General features: G+C 66.3%; 1 protein-coding gene across 16 annotated transcripts in view; it reads left to right on the top strand.

Moving 5' to 3' along the window:
• The window catches only part of NAV1 (neuron navigator 1), a 57,469-nt gene extending 40,504 nt beyond the window's left edge, over window positions 1-16,965 (top strand). For 15 of the 16 annotated variants that reach the window (XM_050715354.1, XM_050715353.1, XM_050715352.1 and 12 more), the window contains 25 exons: window positions 1,283-1,421; window positions 1,601-1,898; window positions 2,189-2,882; window positions 2,994-3,446; window positions 3,656-3,697; window positions 3,894-4,042; window positions 4,759-4,929; window positions 5,375-5,427; window positions 5,740-5,817; window positions 6,058-6,141; window positions 6,285-6,396; window positions 6,926-7,047; window positions 8,812-9,008; window positions 9,094-9,256; window positions 9,386-9,560; window positions 9,761-9,858; window positions 9,970-10,065; window positions 10,210-10,369; window positions 10,480-10,715; window positions 10,791-10,960; window positions 11,166-11,237; window positions 11,527-11,723; window positions 12,243-12,361; window positions 12,577-12,774; window positions 13,343-16,965. In XM_050715354.1, coding sequence (XP_050571311.1) covers window positions 1,283-1,421; window positions 1,601-1,898; window positions 2,189-2,882; window positions 2,994-3,446; window positions 3,656-3,697; window positions 3,894-4,042; window positions 4,759-4,929; window positions 5,375-5,427; window positions 5,740-5,817; window positions 6,058-6,141; window positions 6,285-6,396; window positions 6,926-7,047; window positions 8,812-9,008; window positions 9,094-9,256; window positions 9,386-9,560; window positions 9,761-9,858; window positions 9,970-10,065; window positions 10,210-10,369; window positions 10,480-10,715; window positions 10,791-10,960; window positions 11,166-11,237; window positions 11,527-11,723; window positions 12,243-12,361; window positions 12,577-12,774; window positions 13,343-13,438 — 4,372 coding nt within the window. In that variant the 3' untranslated portion in view covers window positions 13,439-16,965. The remainder of the gene's footprint in view (window positions 1-1,282; window positions 1,422-1,600; window positions 1,899-2,188; window positions 2,883-2,993; window positions 3,447-3,655; window positions 3,698-3,893; window positions 4,043-4,758; window positions 4,930-5,374; window positions 5,428-5,739; window positions 5,818-6,057; window positions 6,142-6,284; window positions 6,397-6,925; window positions 7,048-8,811; window positions 9,009-9,093; window positions 9,257-9,385; window positions 9,561-9,760; window positions 9,859-9,969; window positions 10,066-10,209; window positions 10,370-10,479; window positions 10,716-10,790; window positions 10,961-11,165; window positions 11,238-11,526; window positions 11,724-12,242; window positions 12,362-12,576; window positions 12,775-13,342) is intronic. The other variant, XM_035561466.2, reaches the window with a different exon arrangement.
• The last annotated feature ends 352 nt before the right edge of the window (window positions 16,966-17,317 follow it).

Genomic DNA, 17,317 nt, shown 5'->3' with positions numbered 1-17,317 from the left:
GGAGCCTCATCCTGACCCCTCCTGCGGAGGGACCATGGCAGTGCCCAGCCTGGTGGGTGTGGAGGAGCGAGGGACGAGCACCCGCTCGTGCACCCCGATGGGACCCTGCCCGCGTTTCCCCGTCGCGTTCCGATTCCCTCACCCTTTGCGTCGTTTCCAGCTCGGTGAGCCCCAGCACCCTCAGTCCCTGGCACGGCTCACCGCTTGGACGTGCGGCTTCCCCAGCCCCGAGCCGCTCTTTTGGCGGGGTTCCCCTGCCCTGCTGCTGTCCGGAGCGGGCAGCGAGGCCCAGCCGTGGGCAGCGGTTTGCAGCCCCCCCGCCCGGCACCCGGTGCTGTGCTGGAGCAGCCCAGGCGATGCCGCGGGGCGCTGAGGACACCGGTCCCCTGTGGACGTGCTGCCTCTGCTGCCACGTGGCTCCGTCCCAGCGTTTGGGCATCATCCCTGCACCCCGGGTGCCAGAGGTGCTCAGCGGGTGCCGTCCCTGCCTGTCCTGTCACCCTAATGTCACTTGGGCGCTGCTGCACAGCTCCCCTGGCTGCTGCAGCTCCGGTGCCAGTGCTGGGGACCAGGGCTGGCTGCGTCCCCTCGGCTCCACTCCCCGTCCCCCCCCTCCCCCCCCCCCCCAGCCCGGGGCAGGCGATGTGGGGCTGCGGGGGCCTCCCTGACCTACTGAGCCGCTGACCTGAAAGGGGCCGTGCTCATCCTGCTGGAAGGCGGCCGTGCTCGCGGGTGCTGCCCGCGCTGAGTGACAGCCCCGGAGATGGGCTCGTGCACGCTCCGCTGCGCCCCCGGCACGGAGCAGCTGCCCGGGCGCTGCGGAGGTGCCGATGTCCCCCGCGGGCGCTGGAGCAGCGAGTGGGAGCTGGCCGAGAAAGGGTGGAGGCTGTGGGGAGGATGAGTTTGTTGTTCCGGCCGGTCCCTGCCCTTTCCAGGAATCCTCCTGACCCCCTCTGTGGGGCTGGTCACGGGGAGCTCGGTGCCGGCCGCGGTGCTGCCTGCCGTGCCGGTGCTGGTCCCCCCCCGCTGCACAGGTGCCTTCAGTCCATAAAACACCTCCGTGGGGGCCTGAACGGGGAAATTGTGGGGGTTTGAAGCCTGAGTGAGGCTGGGCTGGAGCCAGCCACGGCTGCCAAGCGTCGGCTCCCCGCCAGGCGAACGGGAGCTGAGGTTTGGCCCTGGGGGTGGCACGGGGCTGGGGGGCGTCCTTGGGTGGCAGGGAGACGTGGCGGTGGCAGGGGATGGCTGGGCAGGGGGCCTCACGCTGGCTTTGCTGTTGCAGCTGGGATGAAAGCAGCTCCATCAGCAGCGGCCTCAGCGATGCCTCTGACAACCTCAGCTCGGAGGAGTTCAACGCCAGCTCCTCGCTCAACTCCCTGCCCTCCACCCCCACGGCCTCGCGCAGGAACTCGGCCATAGCGGTAGGTGCCCGCGGTGCCGCCCCGCGGCAGGGTGGGCAGGGGGGGTTGCCCGAGGCATGGCACGTGCCACGGGGCCGCGATTCGGTGGGGCTGGGAGCAGCCATGGGTGTCCGGTGCCCTGGCACTCGCTGGGGCTGGGGTGGGTGCCGGTTTTGCCCCTGACTCCTCTCGTCCCACAGCTGCGCACGGACTCAGAGAAGCGCTCGCTGGCAGAGAGCGGGCTGAGCTGGTACGGCGAGGCCGAGGACAAGGCGACGAAGAAGCTGGACTACGACAGCAGCAGCCTCAAGATGGAGCACGGCTCCTCCAAGTGGCGGCGGGAGCCCTCGGAGAGCTGCGAGGAGGGGTCCAAGGGCGGCGAGCTGAAGAAGCCGGTCAGCCTGGGCACCCCGGGCTCCCTCAAGAAGGGCAAGACCCCTCCGGTGGCAGTGACCTCTCCTATCACCCACACGGCCCAGAGCACCCTCAAAGTGGCAGGTGAGGCCGGTTTGGGCAGGGGCTGATTCTGGGTATCTTCGTGTGCCTTCCCTGCGCACATCAGCCGTGGGCTGGCTGTGGGACACCCCGCGGGGCTGGAGGCTGGCTGGGTGGGGGGGATCCTGGCTTACGGGCGGTGGCGTGTCCTGTCCTCTTCCTCTACATCACGTCTCTGCTTCTTCATCTCCAAAGCTGCTGGCAGATGTGAGCTGTTCTGCACCCAAATATCCCGTCCCCCAAACCCTCCCTGCTGCTCCTGGGTTCTTAACCCCTCCTTCCCTCCCTGCCAGGCAAACCTGAGACCAAAGCCACCGACAAGAGCAAACTGTCCGTGAAGAACACAGGCCTGCAGCGCTCCTCCTCCGACGCCGGCCGCGACCGCATCGGTGATGCCAAGAAGCCCCCGTCAGGCCTCACGCGCCCCTCGGCCTCCAGCTCCTTCGGCTATAAGAAGCCGGCTCCTGCCACTGGCACCGCCACCGTCATGCAAGCTGGGGGCTCGGCCACGCTCGGCAAGATCCAGAAGAGCTCCGGCATCCCCGTCAAGCCGGTCAGCGGGAGGAAAACAAGCCTGGATGTCTCCAACGCGGCCGAGCCCGGCTTCCTGGCCCCAGGGGCTCGCTCCAACATCCAGTACCGCAGCCTTCCCCGGCCGGCCAAGTCCAGCTCCATGAGCGTGACGGGCGGCCGCGGCGCCAACCGGCCCGTCAGCAGCAGCATCGATCCCAGCCTGCTCAGCACCAAGCAGGGCAGCATCTCGGTGTCGCGGCTCAAGGAGCCGTCCAAGATCGGCGCCGGCCGTGGCGCGCCGGCCCCCGTGAACCAGACGGACCGGGAGAAGGAGAAGGCCAAGGCCAAGGCGGTAGCGCTGGACTCCGAGTGCGTGACGCTGAAGAGCATCGGCTCGCCCGAGAGCACCCCGAAAGCCCAGGCCAACCTCCCGCCGGCGGCCAAGGTGGCCGAGCTGCCCCCCACGCCTCTCAGGTATGAACCTCCCTGCTCCGAAGGCAGCAGGAGCCTGGTGTGGCCGTGCCCAGCACCGAGCCGTGCCCGGCGCGCGGTCTCACCGCCATCCTCATCCGTTTTCTCCCCCAGAGCGGCTGCCAAGACGTACGTGAAGCCTCCCTCGCTGGCCAACTTGGACAAGGTCAACTCAAACAGCCTGGACTTGCCCTCCTCCAGCGAGCTGCACCCCCCGCACGCTGCCAAGCTCCAGGACCTGCACCCAACCGGCGGGCACCTGACGCCCTGCTTCAGCCCCAGTCCTGCCCCCATCCTCAACATCAACTCGGCCAGCTTCTCCCAGGGCCTGGAGCTCATGGGCGGCTTCAGCGTCCCCAAGGAAGGCAGGATGTACCCCAAGCTCTCAGGCCTGCACCGCAGCATGGAGTCCCTGCAGATGCCCATGAGCCTGCCCAGTGCCTTTTCGGGGGGCAGCACCGCCGCCCCCACCCCTGCTGCTGTCCCCCCTGCCAGCGCGGAGGAGGAGGAGGAGGAGGCGGGTGAGCTGGGCTGGAGCGGCAGCCCCCGGCTCGCACATCTGGACAGGTACGGCCTGAGGGTGGGCGATGGGCTGCTGGGCACCTCCATGGGCTGAGCCCCCTCCTCGCCATCCTACCGTGGCCTTTGCCTGCTTCGGGGGCTCATATCTGGGGAAAATCTGCCTCGTCCCCATCCCGTCGCTCAGCCCCTAGGTGCGCTGTGGCACCTCCCCTCCGTGCAGGAGGTGGCTGATCTTCCCTTCCCTTCCCTTCCAGCTCCAACCGCGACAGGAACACGCTGCCCAAGAAAGGGCTGAGGTAAAAAGGCCCAAATGGCTTTTGAACGTTGCTGGGGAGGGAGGACGGGTGTGGGGGGGCACCTGGGGCGTGGGGCTGGCAGCGCCCCCTGTGCTGGGGGTGCTGAGCCCCCACCGGGCCGTGCCGCGGGGCGGGCGGGCAGGATGGGGGCCGGTGCCCACGCCACCTCACCGTGCTGCTCTCTGCTCCGCTCCAGGTACCAGCTCCACTCCCAGGAGGAGGCCAAGGAGCGGCGCCACTCGCACACCATCGGCGGGCTCCCCGAGTCGGACGACCAGACGGAGCTGCCCTCGCCCCCTGCCCTGCCCATGGCGCTGGTGGGGAAGGGCCCGCTCACCAGCATCGGTCAGTGCCCCCCTCCCCGGCCCCGTCCCGCTTGTCCCAGCCTGGGTCCCCCAGTCCCCCAGCACCTGGGCTCTCTGCTGGGCCATCGCTCTGTTCCAGAGGCTCTGGCTGCCTCTGGGTCGATGGTTTTCTCCTCGACACCCCCAGCAGCCCCAGTTCCCAGCATCCGGTGCCTTTGGCCCCACCAAGGTTCTGGGTCGTGGCTGGGGGACCAGGGACGCACATCACCTCTGCTTCAGGGCCTCCAACCCACCACTGGGTCTCTGCCCGCAGTTCTCCTCTCCTCTGGGGGTGCCCAGAGAGCAAAGTGAAGCCCTGCCCTGTTCTTCCTGGGTCCTACACGTTCCTGGAGGGTTTGGGGACTCAGGCAGAGGGGTTGGGGCTGGCAGAAGGTGATGGGGTGCTTCCCCCTTGCTCCCGGAGGTGATGGGCTCCTGCACGGTGGCACAAGCTTTGCCCCAGGGTGACGGATTTCTTTCTCAGCTCTGTGCTCACCAGAAGACATTGCCTCGGGTGCAGGTGTCCAGGTCCCTGTGTAAACCTGCTTTTTAGCTTTCCTCCCGTGCCTCTGCTTTGGGACCGCGATCCCTGCTTCCTTTCCCCATCCTGCCTTCCACGGACCACTCCCAGCCCCTCTTCCCCCCACCCCGGTCCCCAGGCCCGGCTGCGTGCCGGTGCCGCTCTGACCCTGCCTCTCCCCCTCCTTCTCCTTGCAGTGAGCCCCACTGCCGCCACCACCCCGCGGATCACCCGCTCCAACAGCATCCCCACCCACGACTCCACCTTTGAGCTGTACAGCACCTCCCAGATGGGCAGCACCCTCTCCCTGGCAGACAAACCCAAGGGCATGATCCGCTCGGGCTCTTTCCGGGACCCTGTGGACGACGGTGAGAGCGTGCCCGGGCTGAGGGGGCTCCCTGGGGGGCGGCGAGGCTCCCCGGATCCTCGTCCCTATTTCTGGGCACTGCTGGAGGGGCTCAACATCAGTGCTGTGGGGGGCAACCTCCTTTGCGCTGGCATCGGCCCCGTGTGGACCTCCTGACCCGCACAGGTGCTGGTGGGCAGGTTTGAGCCGTGGTGGGTGTCCAGTGGTGCCCGGTGTCCTTGGCACCAGGGCAGGGGACCCAGGCAGGGCGGCAGAGCCCCAGGCTCGGGCAGAGCCGAGGGTGCTCCCCACGCAGCCCTGCCAGGACGCGGAGGCTGCCGGCTGAGTGTCGAGGAGCGAGCAGTGCCCTACAGCCACCGTCCCTGTGTCCGCCTCCCCCGGGTCCCCGCAGAGCCCCTGTGGCCCCAGGAGCGCTCAGCTTCCTGACGGGTTTTATTCTGTTGCAGTTCACGGATCGGTGCTGTCCCTGGCCTCCAGCGCGTCCTCCACCTACTCCTCCGTAAGAGCCGCCGCCGGGCTGCACCGCCTCGTGCATGGCTGCGGGCTGGGGGGGCCCGGGTGGGAACGGGGGCGCTGAGCTGTGCGGGGGGGGCTCTGTGCATGTCCTCCGCCCCGCGCTGAGCCTGGCCGTGCCTCGCTACCCTCCTGACTGCCCGCCTGTCTGTCTCTCTCTGCCCTCGCGCTGCCAGGCTGAGGAGAAGATGCAGTCCGAGGTGAGCCCGTGCCCATCGCTGCCGCCTGGTCCCCACCTTGCCGCCGCAGCCGGGGCGAGCGCCCGACCCCTCTCACCCCCTTTGTTCTCTTCCCGCAGCAAATCCGCAAGCTGCGCCGCGAGCTGGAGTCCTCGCAGGAGAAGGTGGCCACCCTGACGTCCCAGCTGTCTGCTAACGTGAGTCCCTGCGGGATCCCGCGGGGGACGCGTGGGGCTGGTGCTCACCCGCACCCGCAGGAGAGTCAGGTTCCCTCGGGAGCACCCCGAGGCCAGCCTGCGGTGGTCCCTGCTCTGGGCTCCACCTCTCTCCCTGGCGCTGGCTCCCCGGCCCCAGGAGAAATCCCCTCTCCAAGCTCTGCGTCCCATGCTGACGGGCTCGGGGCCGCGGGTGCTCACCCATCTCTCCGTCTCTCCCAGGCCAACCTGGTGGCAGCTTTTGAGCAGAGCCTGGTGAGCATGACGTCCCGCCTGCGGCACCTGGCTGAGACTGCTGAGGAGAAGGTGGGTGCCTTGGGGAGGCACCGGGAGAGTGCTCGCGGGGCTGGGGGATACGTGGGGTGGACCCGAGGGTGCCCCCGGGAGCTCTTGGTGCGTCCCCCGCACCATCGGGACACGCTCCACGGCTCCCGGCTCTGCTCCTGCAGGACACGGAGTTGCTGGACCTGCGGGAGACCATCGACTTCCTCAAGAAGAAGAACTCGGAGGCCCAAGCCGTGATCCAGGGCGCTCTGAATGGCACCGAAGTCGCGCCCAAAGGTACGGCACGGTGCTGCAGCCCTTCTGCCGGGCCCCGGGGAGCAACGAACTCATCAGTCCCCGCTGCGGGGTTTGCAGCCCTGCCTGAATCCTGCTCGGGGCTGACACAGGGCCCTGGGGCATCCCTGGCTCTTGCAAGGGGTTTGGGGTTTGGGGCCGCAGCCCTTCCCTGCCTGGGACCCCTGAGCATCCGAAACCTGGGTTGCACACAGCCAGGGCTGTCAGCACGGCACGTCTCGGTGCTGGTGCGTAGGGGATGGGATGTTTGTCCTCCCCCAGGCATCTCCTTGTCGGGCTCTTTGCCACTTCTGTGTTTCTGGCTGCTGATCTTGGCTTCGTTCCCCCGGGATCCTCCTTACCAGGAGGCTCTGACAGCTGCGGGGTTCGGCTGGGCCCAGGGGAGAAGGGAGGGATCGCAGGGTGGGCTGGGAGGAGCTCGCGGGGGGCTGTGGCACTGGGACGGGCACAGTTTGCTGATCGCTCCGTTCCCGGTCTCTCCCCACTCCCTGGCTTCTCTCGCCGGCCCCAGAGCTGCGCATCAAGCGGCAGAACTCCTCCGACAGCATCTCCAGCCTCAACAGCATCACCAGCCACTCCAGCATCGGCAGCAGCAAGGACGCAGACGCCAAGAAGAAGAAGAAGAAGAGCTGGGTGGGTTGGGCAGGCCGTTGGCAGGAGGAGGGGGCGTGGGGAGCCGCTGGCAGGGTCTGGCCGGGCTCAGCTCCATGAGCCAGCCCTGCTTGGTCCGTCTTGGCCTCACGGTCTTGGTTCCCTCTGTCCCCTGGGGACAGCACTGCCGAGGAGTGTGCAGCCACCCTGGATTTGTCTTGTGCTGACTGGGGCCAGGACTTCCCCAGCTCCCCTGGGAGTTTTCCAGCCCTTGTCCCGCACGCCTGCTCCCTTGTGGTGTCTCCCACGCGTCTCCCTTCAGCCCCCGCAGGCGCTGGCAGCACGGGGTGCGGGCCTGGGGCTCTGCAAACACCCGGCCAGGCAGCCCCGAGCTGGACGCGTGATTAAGTCTTGCTTTGTTCTGTTTCTCTTCCCCCTATGCTGACCTCAACCCTTTTTTTCCAGGTGTATGAGGTAAGTCCTACACCGTCCTCTCCACCCCATGCCGTGCCCGCCCAGGGCGCTTGCTCCATTTCACGGCACGGCGCTCGTGACCCAAACCATCCCATCCGTCCCACTGGCACTGATCCCTAGCACGGCCGCCCCGGGGCCCTGTGCCACGCACGCCTTGGCTGCTTCCTTTTGGTGTTAGGGTCAAAACACGCACCCATGCGGAGGGGCTGAACCACCTGGGCAGCAGAGAGGGCTCTGATGGGGACCGGACCCATGGATGGGGACTGGTCCCATGAATGGATTTTTCCCCCATTCTTGCCTAGGGCAAGCAGGTGTTTTCCTGACTCGTAGCCAGATCTGAGGGCAGCCCCACACAGGGGACAGGGACCCCGCTGCAGCCTGGCCTGTGGCACCATGGCGCGATGCTGCCACGCTGGGCACCCATCTGGGGTGGCCCCAGAGCTGCCGATGGGGCTGAGTCACTGTCCCCTTTGGGACCCATGCAGGTCCCAATGCTCCCCTGCTCTCCTGCTGTCAGCAGAGCCAGATGCTCAGCTTGTTCTTTTTTTTTATCATTTATTTTTATCTTAACTGAAATGCGGTATTTTCACTTTTGGGGGACGCCCCAGCCCAGCCTGCCCAGCAGTGCCTATGGGAGATGGGCCAGATCCTGCCTGCTCTCCATCCTCTTTTCCCCCCGCCTCCACTTGGAGCAGACCTGGGCGCTCCAGGGGACGTGCCGTGAGCTCCAGAGTCCTGGCAGTGGGGCTGCGTAAGCAGGACCCAGGCCCTGTTTGGCCCCTGTGCGGTGTCCGTCAGCTCTCCCCGGCGTCGCGCTCGCCCGCCTGCTGCTGTGTGTGTGCTGTGCGCTGTGTGCATGCTGCATGCCCGGCCGGGACGCCTGCCAAGCCCCCGCACCCTTCCAGCAGGCCGTTTGGCCCCCTACCCCTCCAGAAGGACGGAGAGGAGAGCCTTGGGGTGCGTCCCCAGGCCCCAGCTCTGTTCCCAAAGCCCTGCTCGCTGGGGTGGTTGCGGTGGGGTGACCGCGAGGATGGAGTCGCCCCTTCCCGATGGAGCAGGGTGCTGGTGCGGTCCCCAGTGCCCCGTGTGGGTGCTGGCTTGGGAGCAGGTCGGGGGGGAGCCTGGCCAGGACACGGGTCCTGCTTAGTGGGGCCATTTGGTGTTTGGTCACAGCAGTGTCTCCTGGGGTGGTGGTGGGGGGCCACGGGTGCCTCAGCGATGGTTATGGTGCTGCTGGTCCCGGCTCAGACTGTCTGTGGGGCCTGGGCCAGGCCTGTATTTGCGAGGCTGCGCTGTCTGGCCGTCCGTAACAAGCATTTTTGTCTCCTGTAGCTGCGAAGCTCCTTCAACAAGGCCTTCAGCATCAAGAAGGGGCCCAAGTCGGCCTCGTCCTACTCGGACATCGAGGAGATTGCCACGCCGGACTCGTCTGCCCCGTCCTCCCCCAAGCTGCAGCACGGCTCCACGGAGACCGCCTCGCCCTCCATCAAGTCCTCCACGTCCTCCTCCGTGGGCATCGACACGGCTGAGTACGTGGGGCAGGGAAGGTTGGGTGCAGGGGTCTCGGGGTGTCTGCCCCAGCCCTGAGCACGCCGCGCTCTCTCCCCGGCACAGGCTCTTCCAGGCCCACAGCGAGGGCGAGCCGGAGAAGAAGGAGGTGTCGGAGCTGCGGTCAGAGCTGTGGGAGAAGGAGATGAAGCTGACGGACATCCGCTTGGAGGCCCTCAACTCGGCCCACCAGCTGGAGCAGCTGCGGGAGACCATGCACAACATGCAGGTGAGGGCAGCTGCACCTTGGGGCCTGTGGTCCTCGTGTCCCCGGAGCCGTGCCACAGCCCCAGGCTGGTGCTGGGATGCTGCTGGCATCCAGCTGCTCACCCTGGGCCGCCCCGCGGTTCTCCCCCAGCTGGAGGTGGATCTCCTGAAGGCCGAGAACGACCGGCTCAAAGTGGCTCCGGGGCCCTCGGCAGTGCCGGGATCCCTTCCCGGCCACGTCACGAGCACTTCGGCCTCCTCTTCGCCGCGGCGCTCGCTGGGCCTTGCCCTCGGCCATGCCTTCAGCCCCAGCCTGGCGGACACAGGTAGGGGTGACAGGGAGGGACATGGACGTGTGTGGGGGTGCCCAGCACAGACGGTGGGAGCGTGCTGCCCTGCACTGGGAGACGGCTGTGCACGGGGACCTGCTGTGCTGCCTGTGTCCTGATCAGCTCAGACTGGGCATGGTCAGGCCCCGTGGCTCTGCTCGCCCTGCTGGCACAGCCTGACTCTGCTCCGTCCCCAGATGTGTCCCCCATGGATGCTGTCAGTGCCGGCACCCAGAAAGACGAGCTGACGCTGAGGATCGTGGTGCGCATGCCGCCCCAGCACATCATCAAGGGGGTAAGCGTGGGGAGCCCGACGTGCCCCAGCACCGTGGTCCTGGATGAGGGGCAGGGGATGTGTCTCTGGGGCTGGATGCAGTGCTCCCACTCTGCACACCTCTGCTCCTAGGACCTCAAACAACAGGAGTTTTTCCTGGGCTGGACCAAGGTGAGCGGGAAGGTGGACTGGAAGATGCTGGATGAGGCTGTCTGCCAGGTCTTCAAGGTAGGAGCATCCCGACATCTCTTTTGAGAACATCTTTGTCACTGTTCCCCTCTTCCTGACGCTCCCTGGCCTGGTCCTTACCAGGAGCTCATGCGGCTGCTGAGCACTGTTTGCCTCCTGACAGCCCACTCCTTGTCCCCGCAGGATTACATCACCAAGATGGATCCTGCCTCCACGCTGGGGCTCAGCACCGAGTCTGTCTATGGCTACAGCATCAGCCACATCAAGCGGGTCCTGGACACGGAGCCGCCGGAGCTGCCGCTGTGCCGCCGGGGCATGACCAGCATCGTGGTGACGCTCAAAGGTCAGTGGGCAGAGAGGCCGCCGGCTGGGCTCCGTTGCTGTCCTGTCCTCCCTCTGTCTCATGGTGGCACAGGGCACGAGCGGGACCCTCAGCCCTCCCCCTGCCTGCAGGCTTGAAGGAGAAGTGCGTGGACAGCCTGGTGTTCGAGACGCTCATCCCCAAGCCCATGATGCAGCATTACATCAGCCTCCTGCTGAAGCACCGGCGGCTCATCCTCTCGGGACCCAGCGGCACGGGCAAGACTTACCTGACCAACCGCCTGGCCGAGTACCTGGTGGAGCGCTCGGGCCGGGACGTCACCGAGGGCATCGTCAGCACCTTCAACATGCACCAGCAGTCCTGCAAGGTGAGGGCGCGCAGCAGCTGAGACCGTCCCCGGTGGTACTGGTGCTGACGCCGTGGTCCCACGCGTGACGCCCAGCTCCGTTGGTTGCAGGACCTGCAGCTGTACCTCTCCAACCTGGCCAACCAGATCGACCGGGAGACGGGCACGGCGGACGTGCCGCTGGTGATCCTCCTGGACGACCTCAGCGAGGCGGGCTCCATCAGCGAGCTCGTCAACGGCGCGCTCACCTGCAAGTACCACAAATGGTGAGAGCCCCGTGGTGTCCCCCTCCGGCACGGCCTCCTGGGCACGCGCACGCTCCCCGCTGCTCTCAGCACGATCCCTGGGGCTCCTGGAGAGTTGGCTGCACGGCCCTGTGTGTTCGCTGTGCTCAGACCGGCTCTGCTGCGGGTGGGAGCGATGCAGGGTGCTTTTCCTCATGGTTCCTGTCTCTCTCCATCTCTCCCTCAGCCCCTACATCATTGGGACCACCAACCAGCCCGTGAAGATGACTCCAAACCACGGCCTCCACCTCAGCTTTAGGTATGGATCATCTCTGGCAAGCGTCCCTGTGGGGCTGGGGAGGCCAGGGGGCATCGCTCTTGCCCCCGGGCAGTCCCAGGGACGCATGCTGTGACTGGGGACCCTGACGAGGACCGAGCCCCGGGCCTGTCCCTGCCATCCCACAAGGGTCTGAAGTCCCCAGCCCTGGGCACAGGCAGCGTAGGGGTGCTAGGAGGTCCCCTAAAGGTGCAGGGACCCTGGGGAGGGTGCCGGGGAGTTGGGCTTCTTGTGGAGAGACCCAGCCCTGAGCGCTCGGGTCCCCCCCCAGGATGCTGACCTTCTCCAACAACGTGGAGCCAGCCAACGGCTTCCTGGTGCGCTACCTGCGGCGGAAGCTGCTGGAGTCGGACACGGACGTCAACGCCAACAAGGAGGAGCTGCTGCGCGTGCTGGACTGGGTGCCCAAGCTCTGGTACCACTTGCACACCTTCCTGGAGAAACACAGCACCTCCGACTTCCTCATCGGTACGGCCTGGCCTCCCTCTTCTGCCTCGCGCTGCCGGGAGCCGCGGGAGCCCCCATGGGACTGGGGCAAAACTGTCCCAAAGGAGCCTGAGGAGCCAAGACGCTGCCTCGTGTCCCCCAGCCCCACACAAACAGAAGCTGGGAGGTGATGGGCACAAACGTTGCTCATTTGGGTGGCGTTTGTCCCCCTGCCCTGTGGGAGCTGTCACTGTGGTTTAGACCAAGGTTGCCGGTCTTATTGGCGCCCTTCCTCGGGTGCGGTTTTGCTGTGTTTTCCCAGGCAGGTGTAGCATTGCCTCACACGCTTTTGGGGCTGGGTTGACCTTTGCAGCCCCATTCCTGGCCTGGGATCTTACTTGTTGCCCGTGTTTGTTGGGCAGGTACTGCCCAGGCGCTGCTCCCAGGATGGGTGAAGCGCACGGGGGTCTCCTGTGCGGCCTCCCCACTGGGCTGGCGTGGGGCTGGGGGCGGGAGCTGGGGCACCCAGTACCCATCTTTGCTCTCTGCCTTCCTCTGCAGGTCCCTGCTTCTTCCTGTCCTGCCCCATTGGAATTGAGGATTTCCGGACTTGGTTCATCGACCTGTGGAACAACTCCATCATCCCCTACCTGCAGGAGGGAGCGAAAGATGGGCTCAAGGTACCCAGCGCTGCCTGGCAGACGGGGACACAAAGCAGGGCTCGGCCTGGAACTGGTGGCACTTGGGGACGCCCTGTCTCAGCAGACAACAGGGTGGGGAGAGGGGAGGCGCAGGGGTTTGGGGTGCAGGTGACGCCCCTGTTGCTCCCTACCCTGATCGCTGCCAGTTTTGGCGCGTGCTGAAGCCGCGGCTGACGCTCGCTCCCTGCCCGCAGGTCCACGGGCAGAAGGCGGCCTGGGAGGACCCCGTGGAGTGGGTGCGGGACACCCTGCCCTGGCCGTCAGCGCAGCAGGACCAGTCCAAGCTGTACCACCTGCCCCCGCCCACCATCGGGCCCCACAGCACCGTGTCCCCTCCCGAGGAGCGCACCGTCAAGGACACGACGCCCAGCTCCCTGGACGCGGACCCCCTGGTATGGCCGCGCTGCGCCGGGAAGGGGCCGGGTGGCGCTGGTTGGAGGAGAACAGGACGGGGCTGTGCATTGCTTTCCCGGTTACTTTTTGGTGTAAAAACCCCAACTTGTGAGGCAGAAACGTTCTGTGCTCCTGGAAGGAGCAGCGGGCCTCGGGTGGTGGCCCCAGGGGGAATGCTGCGCCGCGAGGCACACCGCAGTGCCGGCGAGCAGGCATGGCCCCGTGCTCCAGGAGCCATCCCAGCCCCACGCAGGCACACACGAAGGGGGCTCACACACGTGTGTGTCATGGGGAGAGGCTGCCAGAGGCCAGCGGGCAGCCCCAGGTGCTGCCAGCTGCTGCAGTGCAGGGGGACAGGCCCCGGTGCTTCGGCACGCAGAGCTTTAAGCATCCCTTGAGTCCAGATCCTGGTGACGGGGAAGGATTTGCAACATCTCTGGGCATTCCTCTCCCCTCTAGGAGAGTTTCTTAGGGTGTGGTCGGTTTGGGAGGGCAAGGAGGGCTGGAGGTCCTTGCCAAGGACCCCCTGTCCCCGTCGGGCTGGGTGCCACGCGCCTCTCCCCGCAGATGGCCATGCTGCTGAAGCTCCAGGAAGCCGCCAACTACATCGAGTCTCCGGACCGCGAGACCATGGTGGATCCCGACCTGCAGTCGACTCTGTGAGGCACGGACATGCCGGCCCAGGCGCAGGGGAGCCGCCGCCGGGCTGCTCTCCTTCTCCTCTGGTAGCCTGGAGCGCGGGGCTGGGGCTGGTGAGCGAGCGGAGAGGACTGGGGCTCCGCGCGTCCTTCGCGGAGCGTGGGGAAGCTCGGCTCACCCGCGGGAGAGCGCGAGGTGCCGTTTCCCCTCCCCAGGCCGGGGGTAGGAGGATCCTGGTTTCTCTTCTTGGTTTTTCTGTCTGTTGCAAACGCTCGGGCTTCGGGGCCGGGCTGACCCGCTGGGACCAAGCCCCCGCTCCGCGGAGCCGCAGGAAGGCCCCTGCGTGGGGCAGGGACCCCGCGGGAGCCACCTGGGCCGGAGTTGGGCTGCGTCCCTCTGTCCGGCCAGCGCGCGGCCGAGGGACCGCTGCCGGGGGGAAGCGCCCGCCTCGCTCTGAGCGAGGAGCAGCGCGGCTCCGCCGCTATCTTTGTACGTTCCCTGTTTAACCTGCATGGCAGCCGCTGTGACCCGGACAGCCCAATAAACCCTGCTTTGGTTATTTTATTTTATTCCCCCCCAACCCCTTCCTTCCCTTTTCTTTGGCCGAGTCCAGACTTTGCTTTGGTCCCTTTTTTGTTCTTGTTCTTCTTTTCTCTCCCTGCCCGTGGCCCGGTGCCCCTCACTTCCCCGCGAGCAGCTCCCCTTCCTTTTGCTTTCTTTTGCAGCCGTCGGTTCCACCACTCCAACCACCTCCGTTACAAAACTGGTGCTCACTGGACAACCTCCAGTCCCTGAATCCACCTCCTGCAGCCTCGCACCTGGGCTGGGACGGGACCTGGCAGCCGGTGGCAGCGGGATGCTCCCGGAGCACCCCCTTGCCTGGCAGCCCCCCTCCCCAAAAGCACAAGGCAGAGTCCGGCCCTGGGGACGAGGTGTCCCACCCGGCCGGGATGCTAAGGGACATCCCCACCCCTGCACGCAGGGTGCTGCTGCCCTGTCCCCGCTGTGCTGGGGGGCACAGACTGCCCCCCGTCCCCTCCCTGCTGCCTGGTGGGGTGGCACAGGGTGACAGGCTGTGCCCAGGGTTGTCCCCGTGCCCCCAGATCCCCCCCCAGGCTCTGTTGGGGTTTGGTGGCCCCCAGGTGTCAGCCTGCACCCTCGGGCCTGGCAGCGCCTGCTCAGCGTGGGCTCGCCGTACCCCGCACCGGTGCTCTGGGGACACCCAGCTGGGGCCACGCGTCCTCTTGGCCCCAAGGTGCAATGTCGCAGGCGCTGCTCCCGCCGCACTGCCTTAATCCCTGCGCCGTGTGGGAAGGGGGCACGCGGGGCTGGGGCTGGCACCGTCACAGCCTGCCCCAGGGGCGGTGTCCTCTCACTGTGTCCCTAAAGCCAGCCGGGCTGGGACAGGACGGCGGCACTGGGGTGAGCCCAGTCCAGCCGGGGCCGCTGGCTTCATGCCCTTTACTTGCACATCCCTGAGGATGCTCCAGGGCTGCTGCCTCTGGCCCCGCTGGGCTCCGCAGCCCCCTCCCTCTCCCCATGGTCCCACCACCGGGCCGAGGGGAGCACGACGCCTGGGACCCCCCCTCCTCGGACCCCTTTCGGGGAGAGGTGGCCCTAGGGCCGCGCTGTCCACCCTGTCCTGCTCCCACCCCCTCCTCGTGCGTGGCCTTTGGGGACACCTCGCCACCCTGCGAGGCGGCCATCTCCTCCCAGGCCCTGCCTGGCCCCCCCGGTGCCGCTCGCCGGCGGCCACCACCGCTGCCCTTGGTGCTCTCTCGCCCGGCGCGCCTCGCCTTGCCGCCCCGCGCATCCGGGCCGCGGCGCACGCGCCCCATGGTGCTCACTTCTCCGTCTGTCCGACAGCCTCCCCACCGCCACCTCGCAGCCCCCCGGCCCCCCCCGGGGCCGGCCAGCCCGGCCCCTCCGCACAGGGCTGTCCCTCCTCACGCTGGCTTGGACGCTAGGGCTTTTCGTTTGCCTTCTCTTGTGTTGCCGCCGTCGGCTAAGGACTCTCGCTGTAAATAGATCTGTAGTCGAACGCCCTGCGTGAGTTGGTGGGGCCCGGCCCTGCGCGTCTTTCCGTTTTTTTGTACTCTGTGATAACTGTGCTGTGCTGACTTCTTTTCTGATTGTACAAGACACCGGCTCAGCAGTCGCTCGAGGCCGGCGCTGGGGACCCGCGCTCCCCTCCAGCCCCACTCACCCTCCTCGGGGCTCTGGTGCCTGATGCAGGACAGGGCACGAAGCACCTTTGGGTGCCCTCCTGGGTGCCTTGAGGAGCCCCGTGGTGTAAGGGGTCGATGCATCCCCCCTGCTTTGCACGGTGTCCGGGGTCGGGCTGTCTTTCCTGACCCCCACGGAGCCACCAAACCATCAAACCAACCGTCCCCATCACCGGCTCACCCGGGGCCATGCACCTGGGTGCCCCCAGCCCCTTTCCCGTGGGTTTGCCCCATCCTTCCCCGCCTGGCACTGCCCCATAACCTCAGCCGCTGTGTGCTGGGGTGCGGGACAAACCTTGGTGTACACCAGGAGGAATCCCAAGCCCTGCATCAGCCCGTCTCAGCGCTGTGGGATGGGCGATGCCCCGAGGATGGTGTGTGTGTGTGGGGGGCTCTCCCTGGGGCTCCCCAGCTGAGGGGGACAGGCCCCGATGGCTCCTCCTGGCTTACACCGCGCACCCCCCGTCCCCAAGCGTGGCAGCCATCGGGGGCGCTGGGGACCGAGCGTCCCCCAGGGCTGCCGGTGCCTGGCCCAACGGGGCCGACCATTGCACTGAGGCATCCCCCGGAGCCCCAGGGGTGCCCGTCACCCCCAAAGGTGCCTGTTGTCCCTAAGGGAGCCCACCGTGCCGAGGGTGGTCGTCACCCCAAAGGTACCCGCGGCCCCTCGGAGCGCCAGGAGCCCTCCCGAGGGGCTGGAGCTGGCGGCTGCCGGCGCCTCCCCCTCCTGCCCCCTCGAGCTGCTGCTGCCCGGTGGCCTGAACCTTACAATTTTAGCTTTTTTCTATTAAAAAAGAAAAACAAAACAACGACCTTTTTTTAATTAAATAAAAGACGAAAATGGACAAATTCCTGTTTTAGATGATCTGTGTAACTGACTGGGTTTTGTGTTTCTTAACTGCATGGTATTCCTGCCGAGGGGTTTTATAGCACTTTTTAAATTTCTCTTTAAGATTTTGGTCCGGATTTCTACTGCTCTCGCCTGTCTGTCTTTGCTTTTTCCTTGCCTCTTCGAAGTTTGTAAACTCGCTCCATTTTATACCTGATGTTGGAACCCAACCCTACGTTGTACATAGCTGCGGGAACAATCAGAGGGAACAAACACTATCTGGACTCTTTCCACAATTCGTTGTTTTTACTTAAAGAAATTTTCAAGTCCAAAAGGAAGCCAGGAAAAGGCTTGAGGATGTTACGAAGGACAGAAACAAATCCAGCCCTGCACCAAGTCAGCTCCTGCTGCCCACGCTGCCCGCACCAACCGGCATGTCTCTTCTCGGTCGTCTGTCTAACACCATTGGATTCAATAAAGTTATCTCCTGTACCGCCTGGCTGCTCGTCCTGTGTCCCTGCGCGGGGTGGGAAGGACGGGCCCATTCGTACCGCCGCACGGTTACCCCTGTCCCCGCAAAACCCCCCGGGGGGGCTTTGTAAAAACGCCCCTGGTTTGAAATCGTGGCAGGTTTGACGGGTGCTGGGAGCGGTTTTGTCGGAGGGGGACCCCTTTCAGAAGAAGATTGCGCTCCTGTGAAGTCCTGGGGTGTGCAGAAATGCTCCTGGGGGGGAAAATCCTCGCAGATTTGCAGGATGCTGGGGGGGGGATGCATCCCCCTGGGTGGGGGGGGGGGGGGACAGGCAGACCTTAGCCAGGGTGTGCAGGGGGCTCGCGGCAGGCGGGCGT

The sequence above is a fragment of the Cygnus atratus genome, chromosome 24 (assembly GCF_013377495.2).
Source record: "Cygnus atratus isolate AKBS03 ecotype Queensland, Australia chromosome 24, CAtr_DNAZoo_HiC_assembly, whole genome shotgun sequence".
NCBI lineage: Eukaryota > Metazoa > Chordata > Aves > Anseriformes > Anatidae > Cygnus > Cygnus atratus.
Note: the sequence above shows the minus strand (reverse complement) of the source record. Positions and strands in the feature narration are given on the sequence as shown.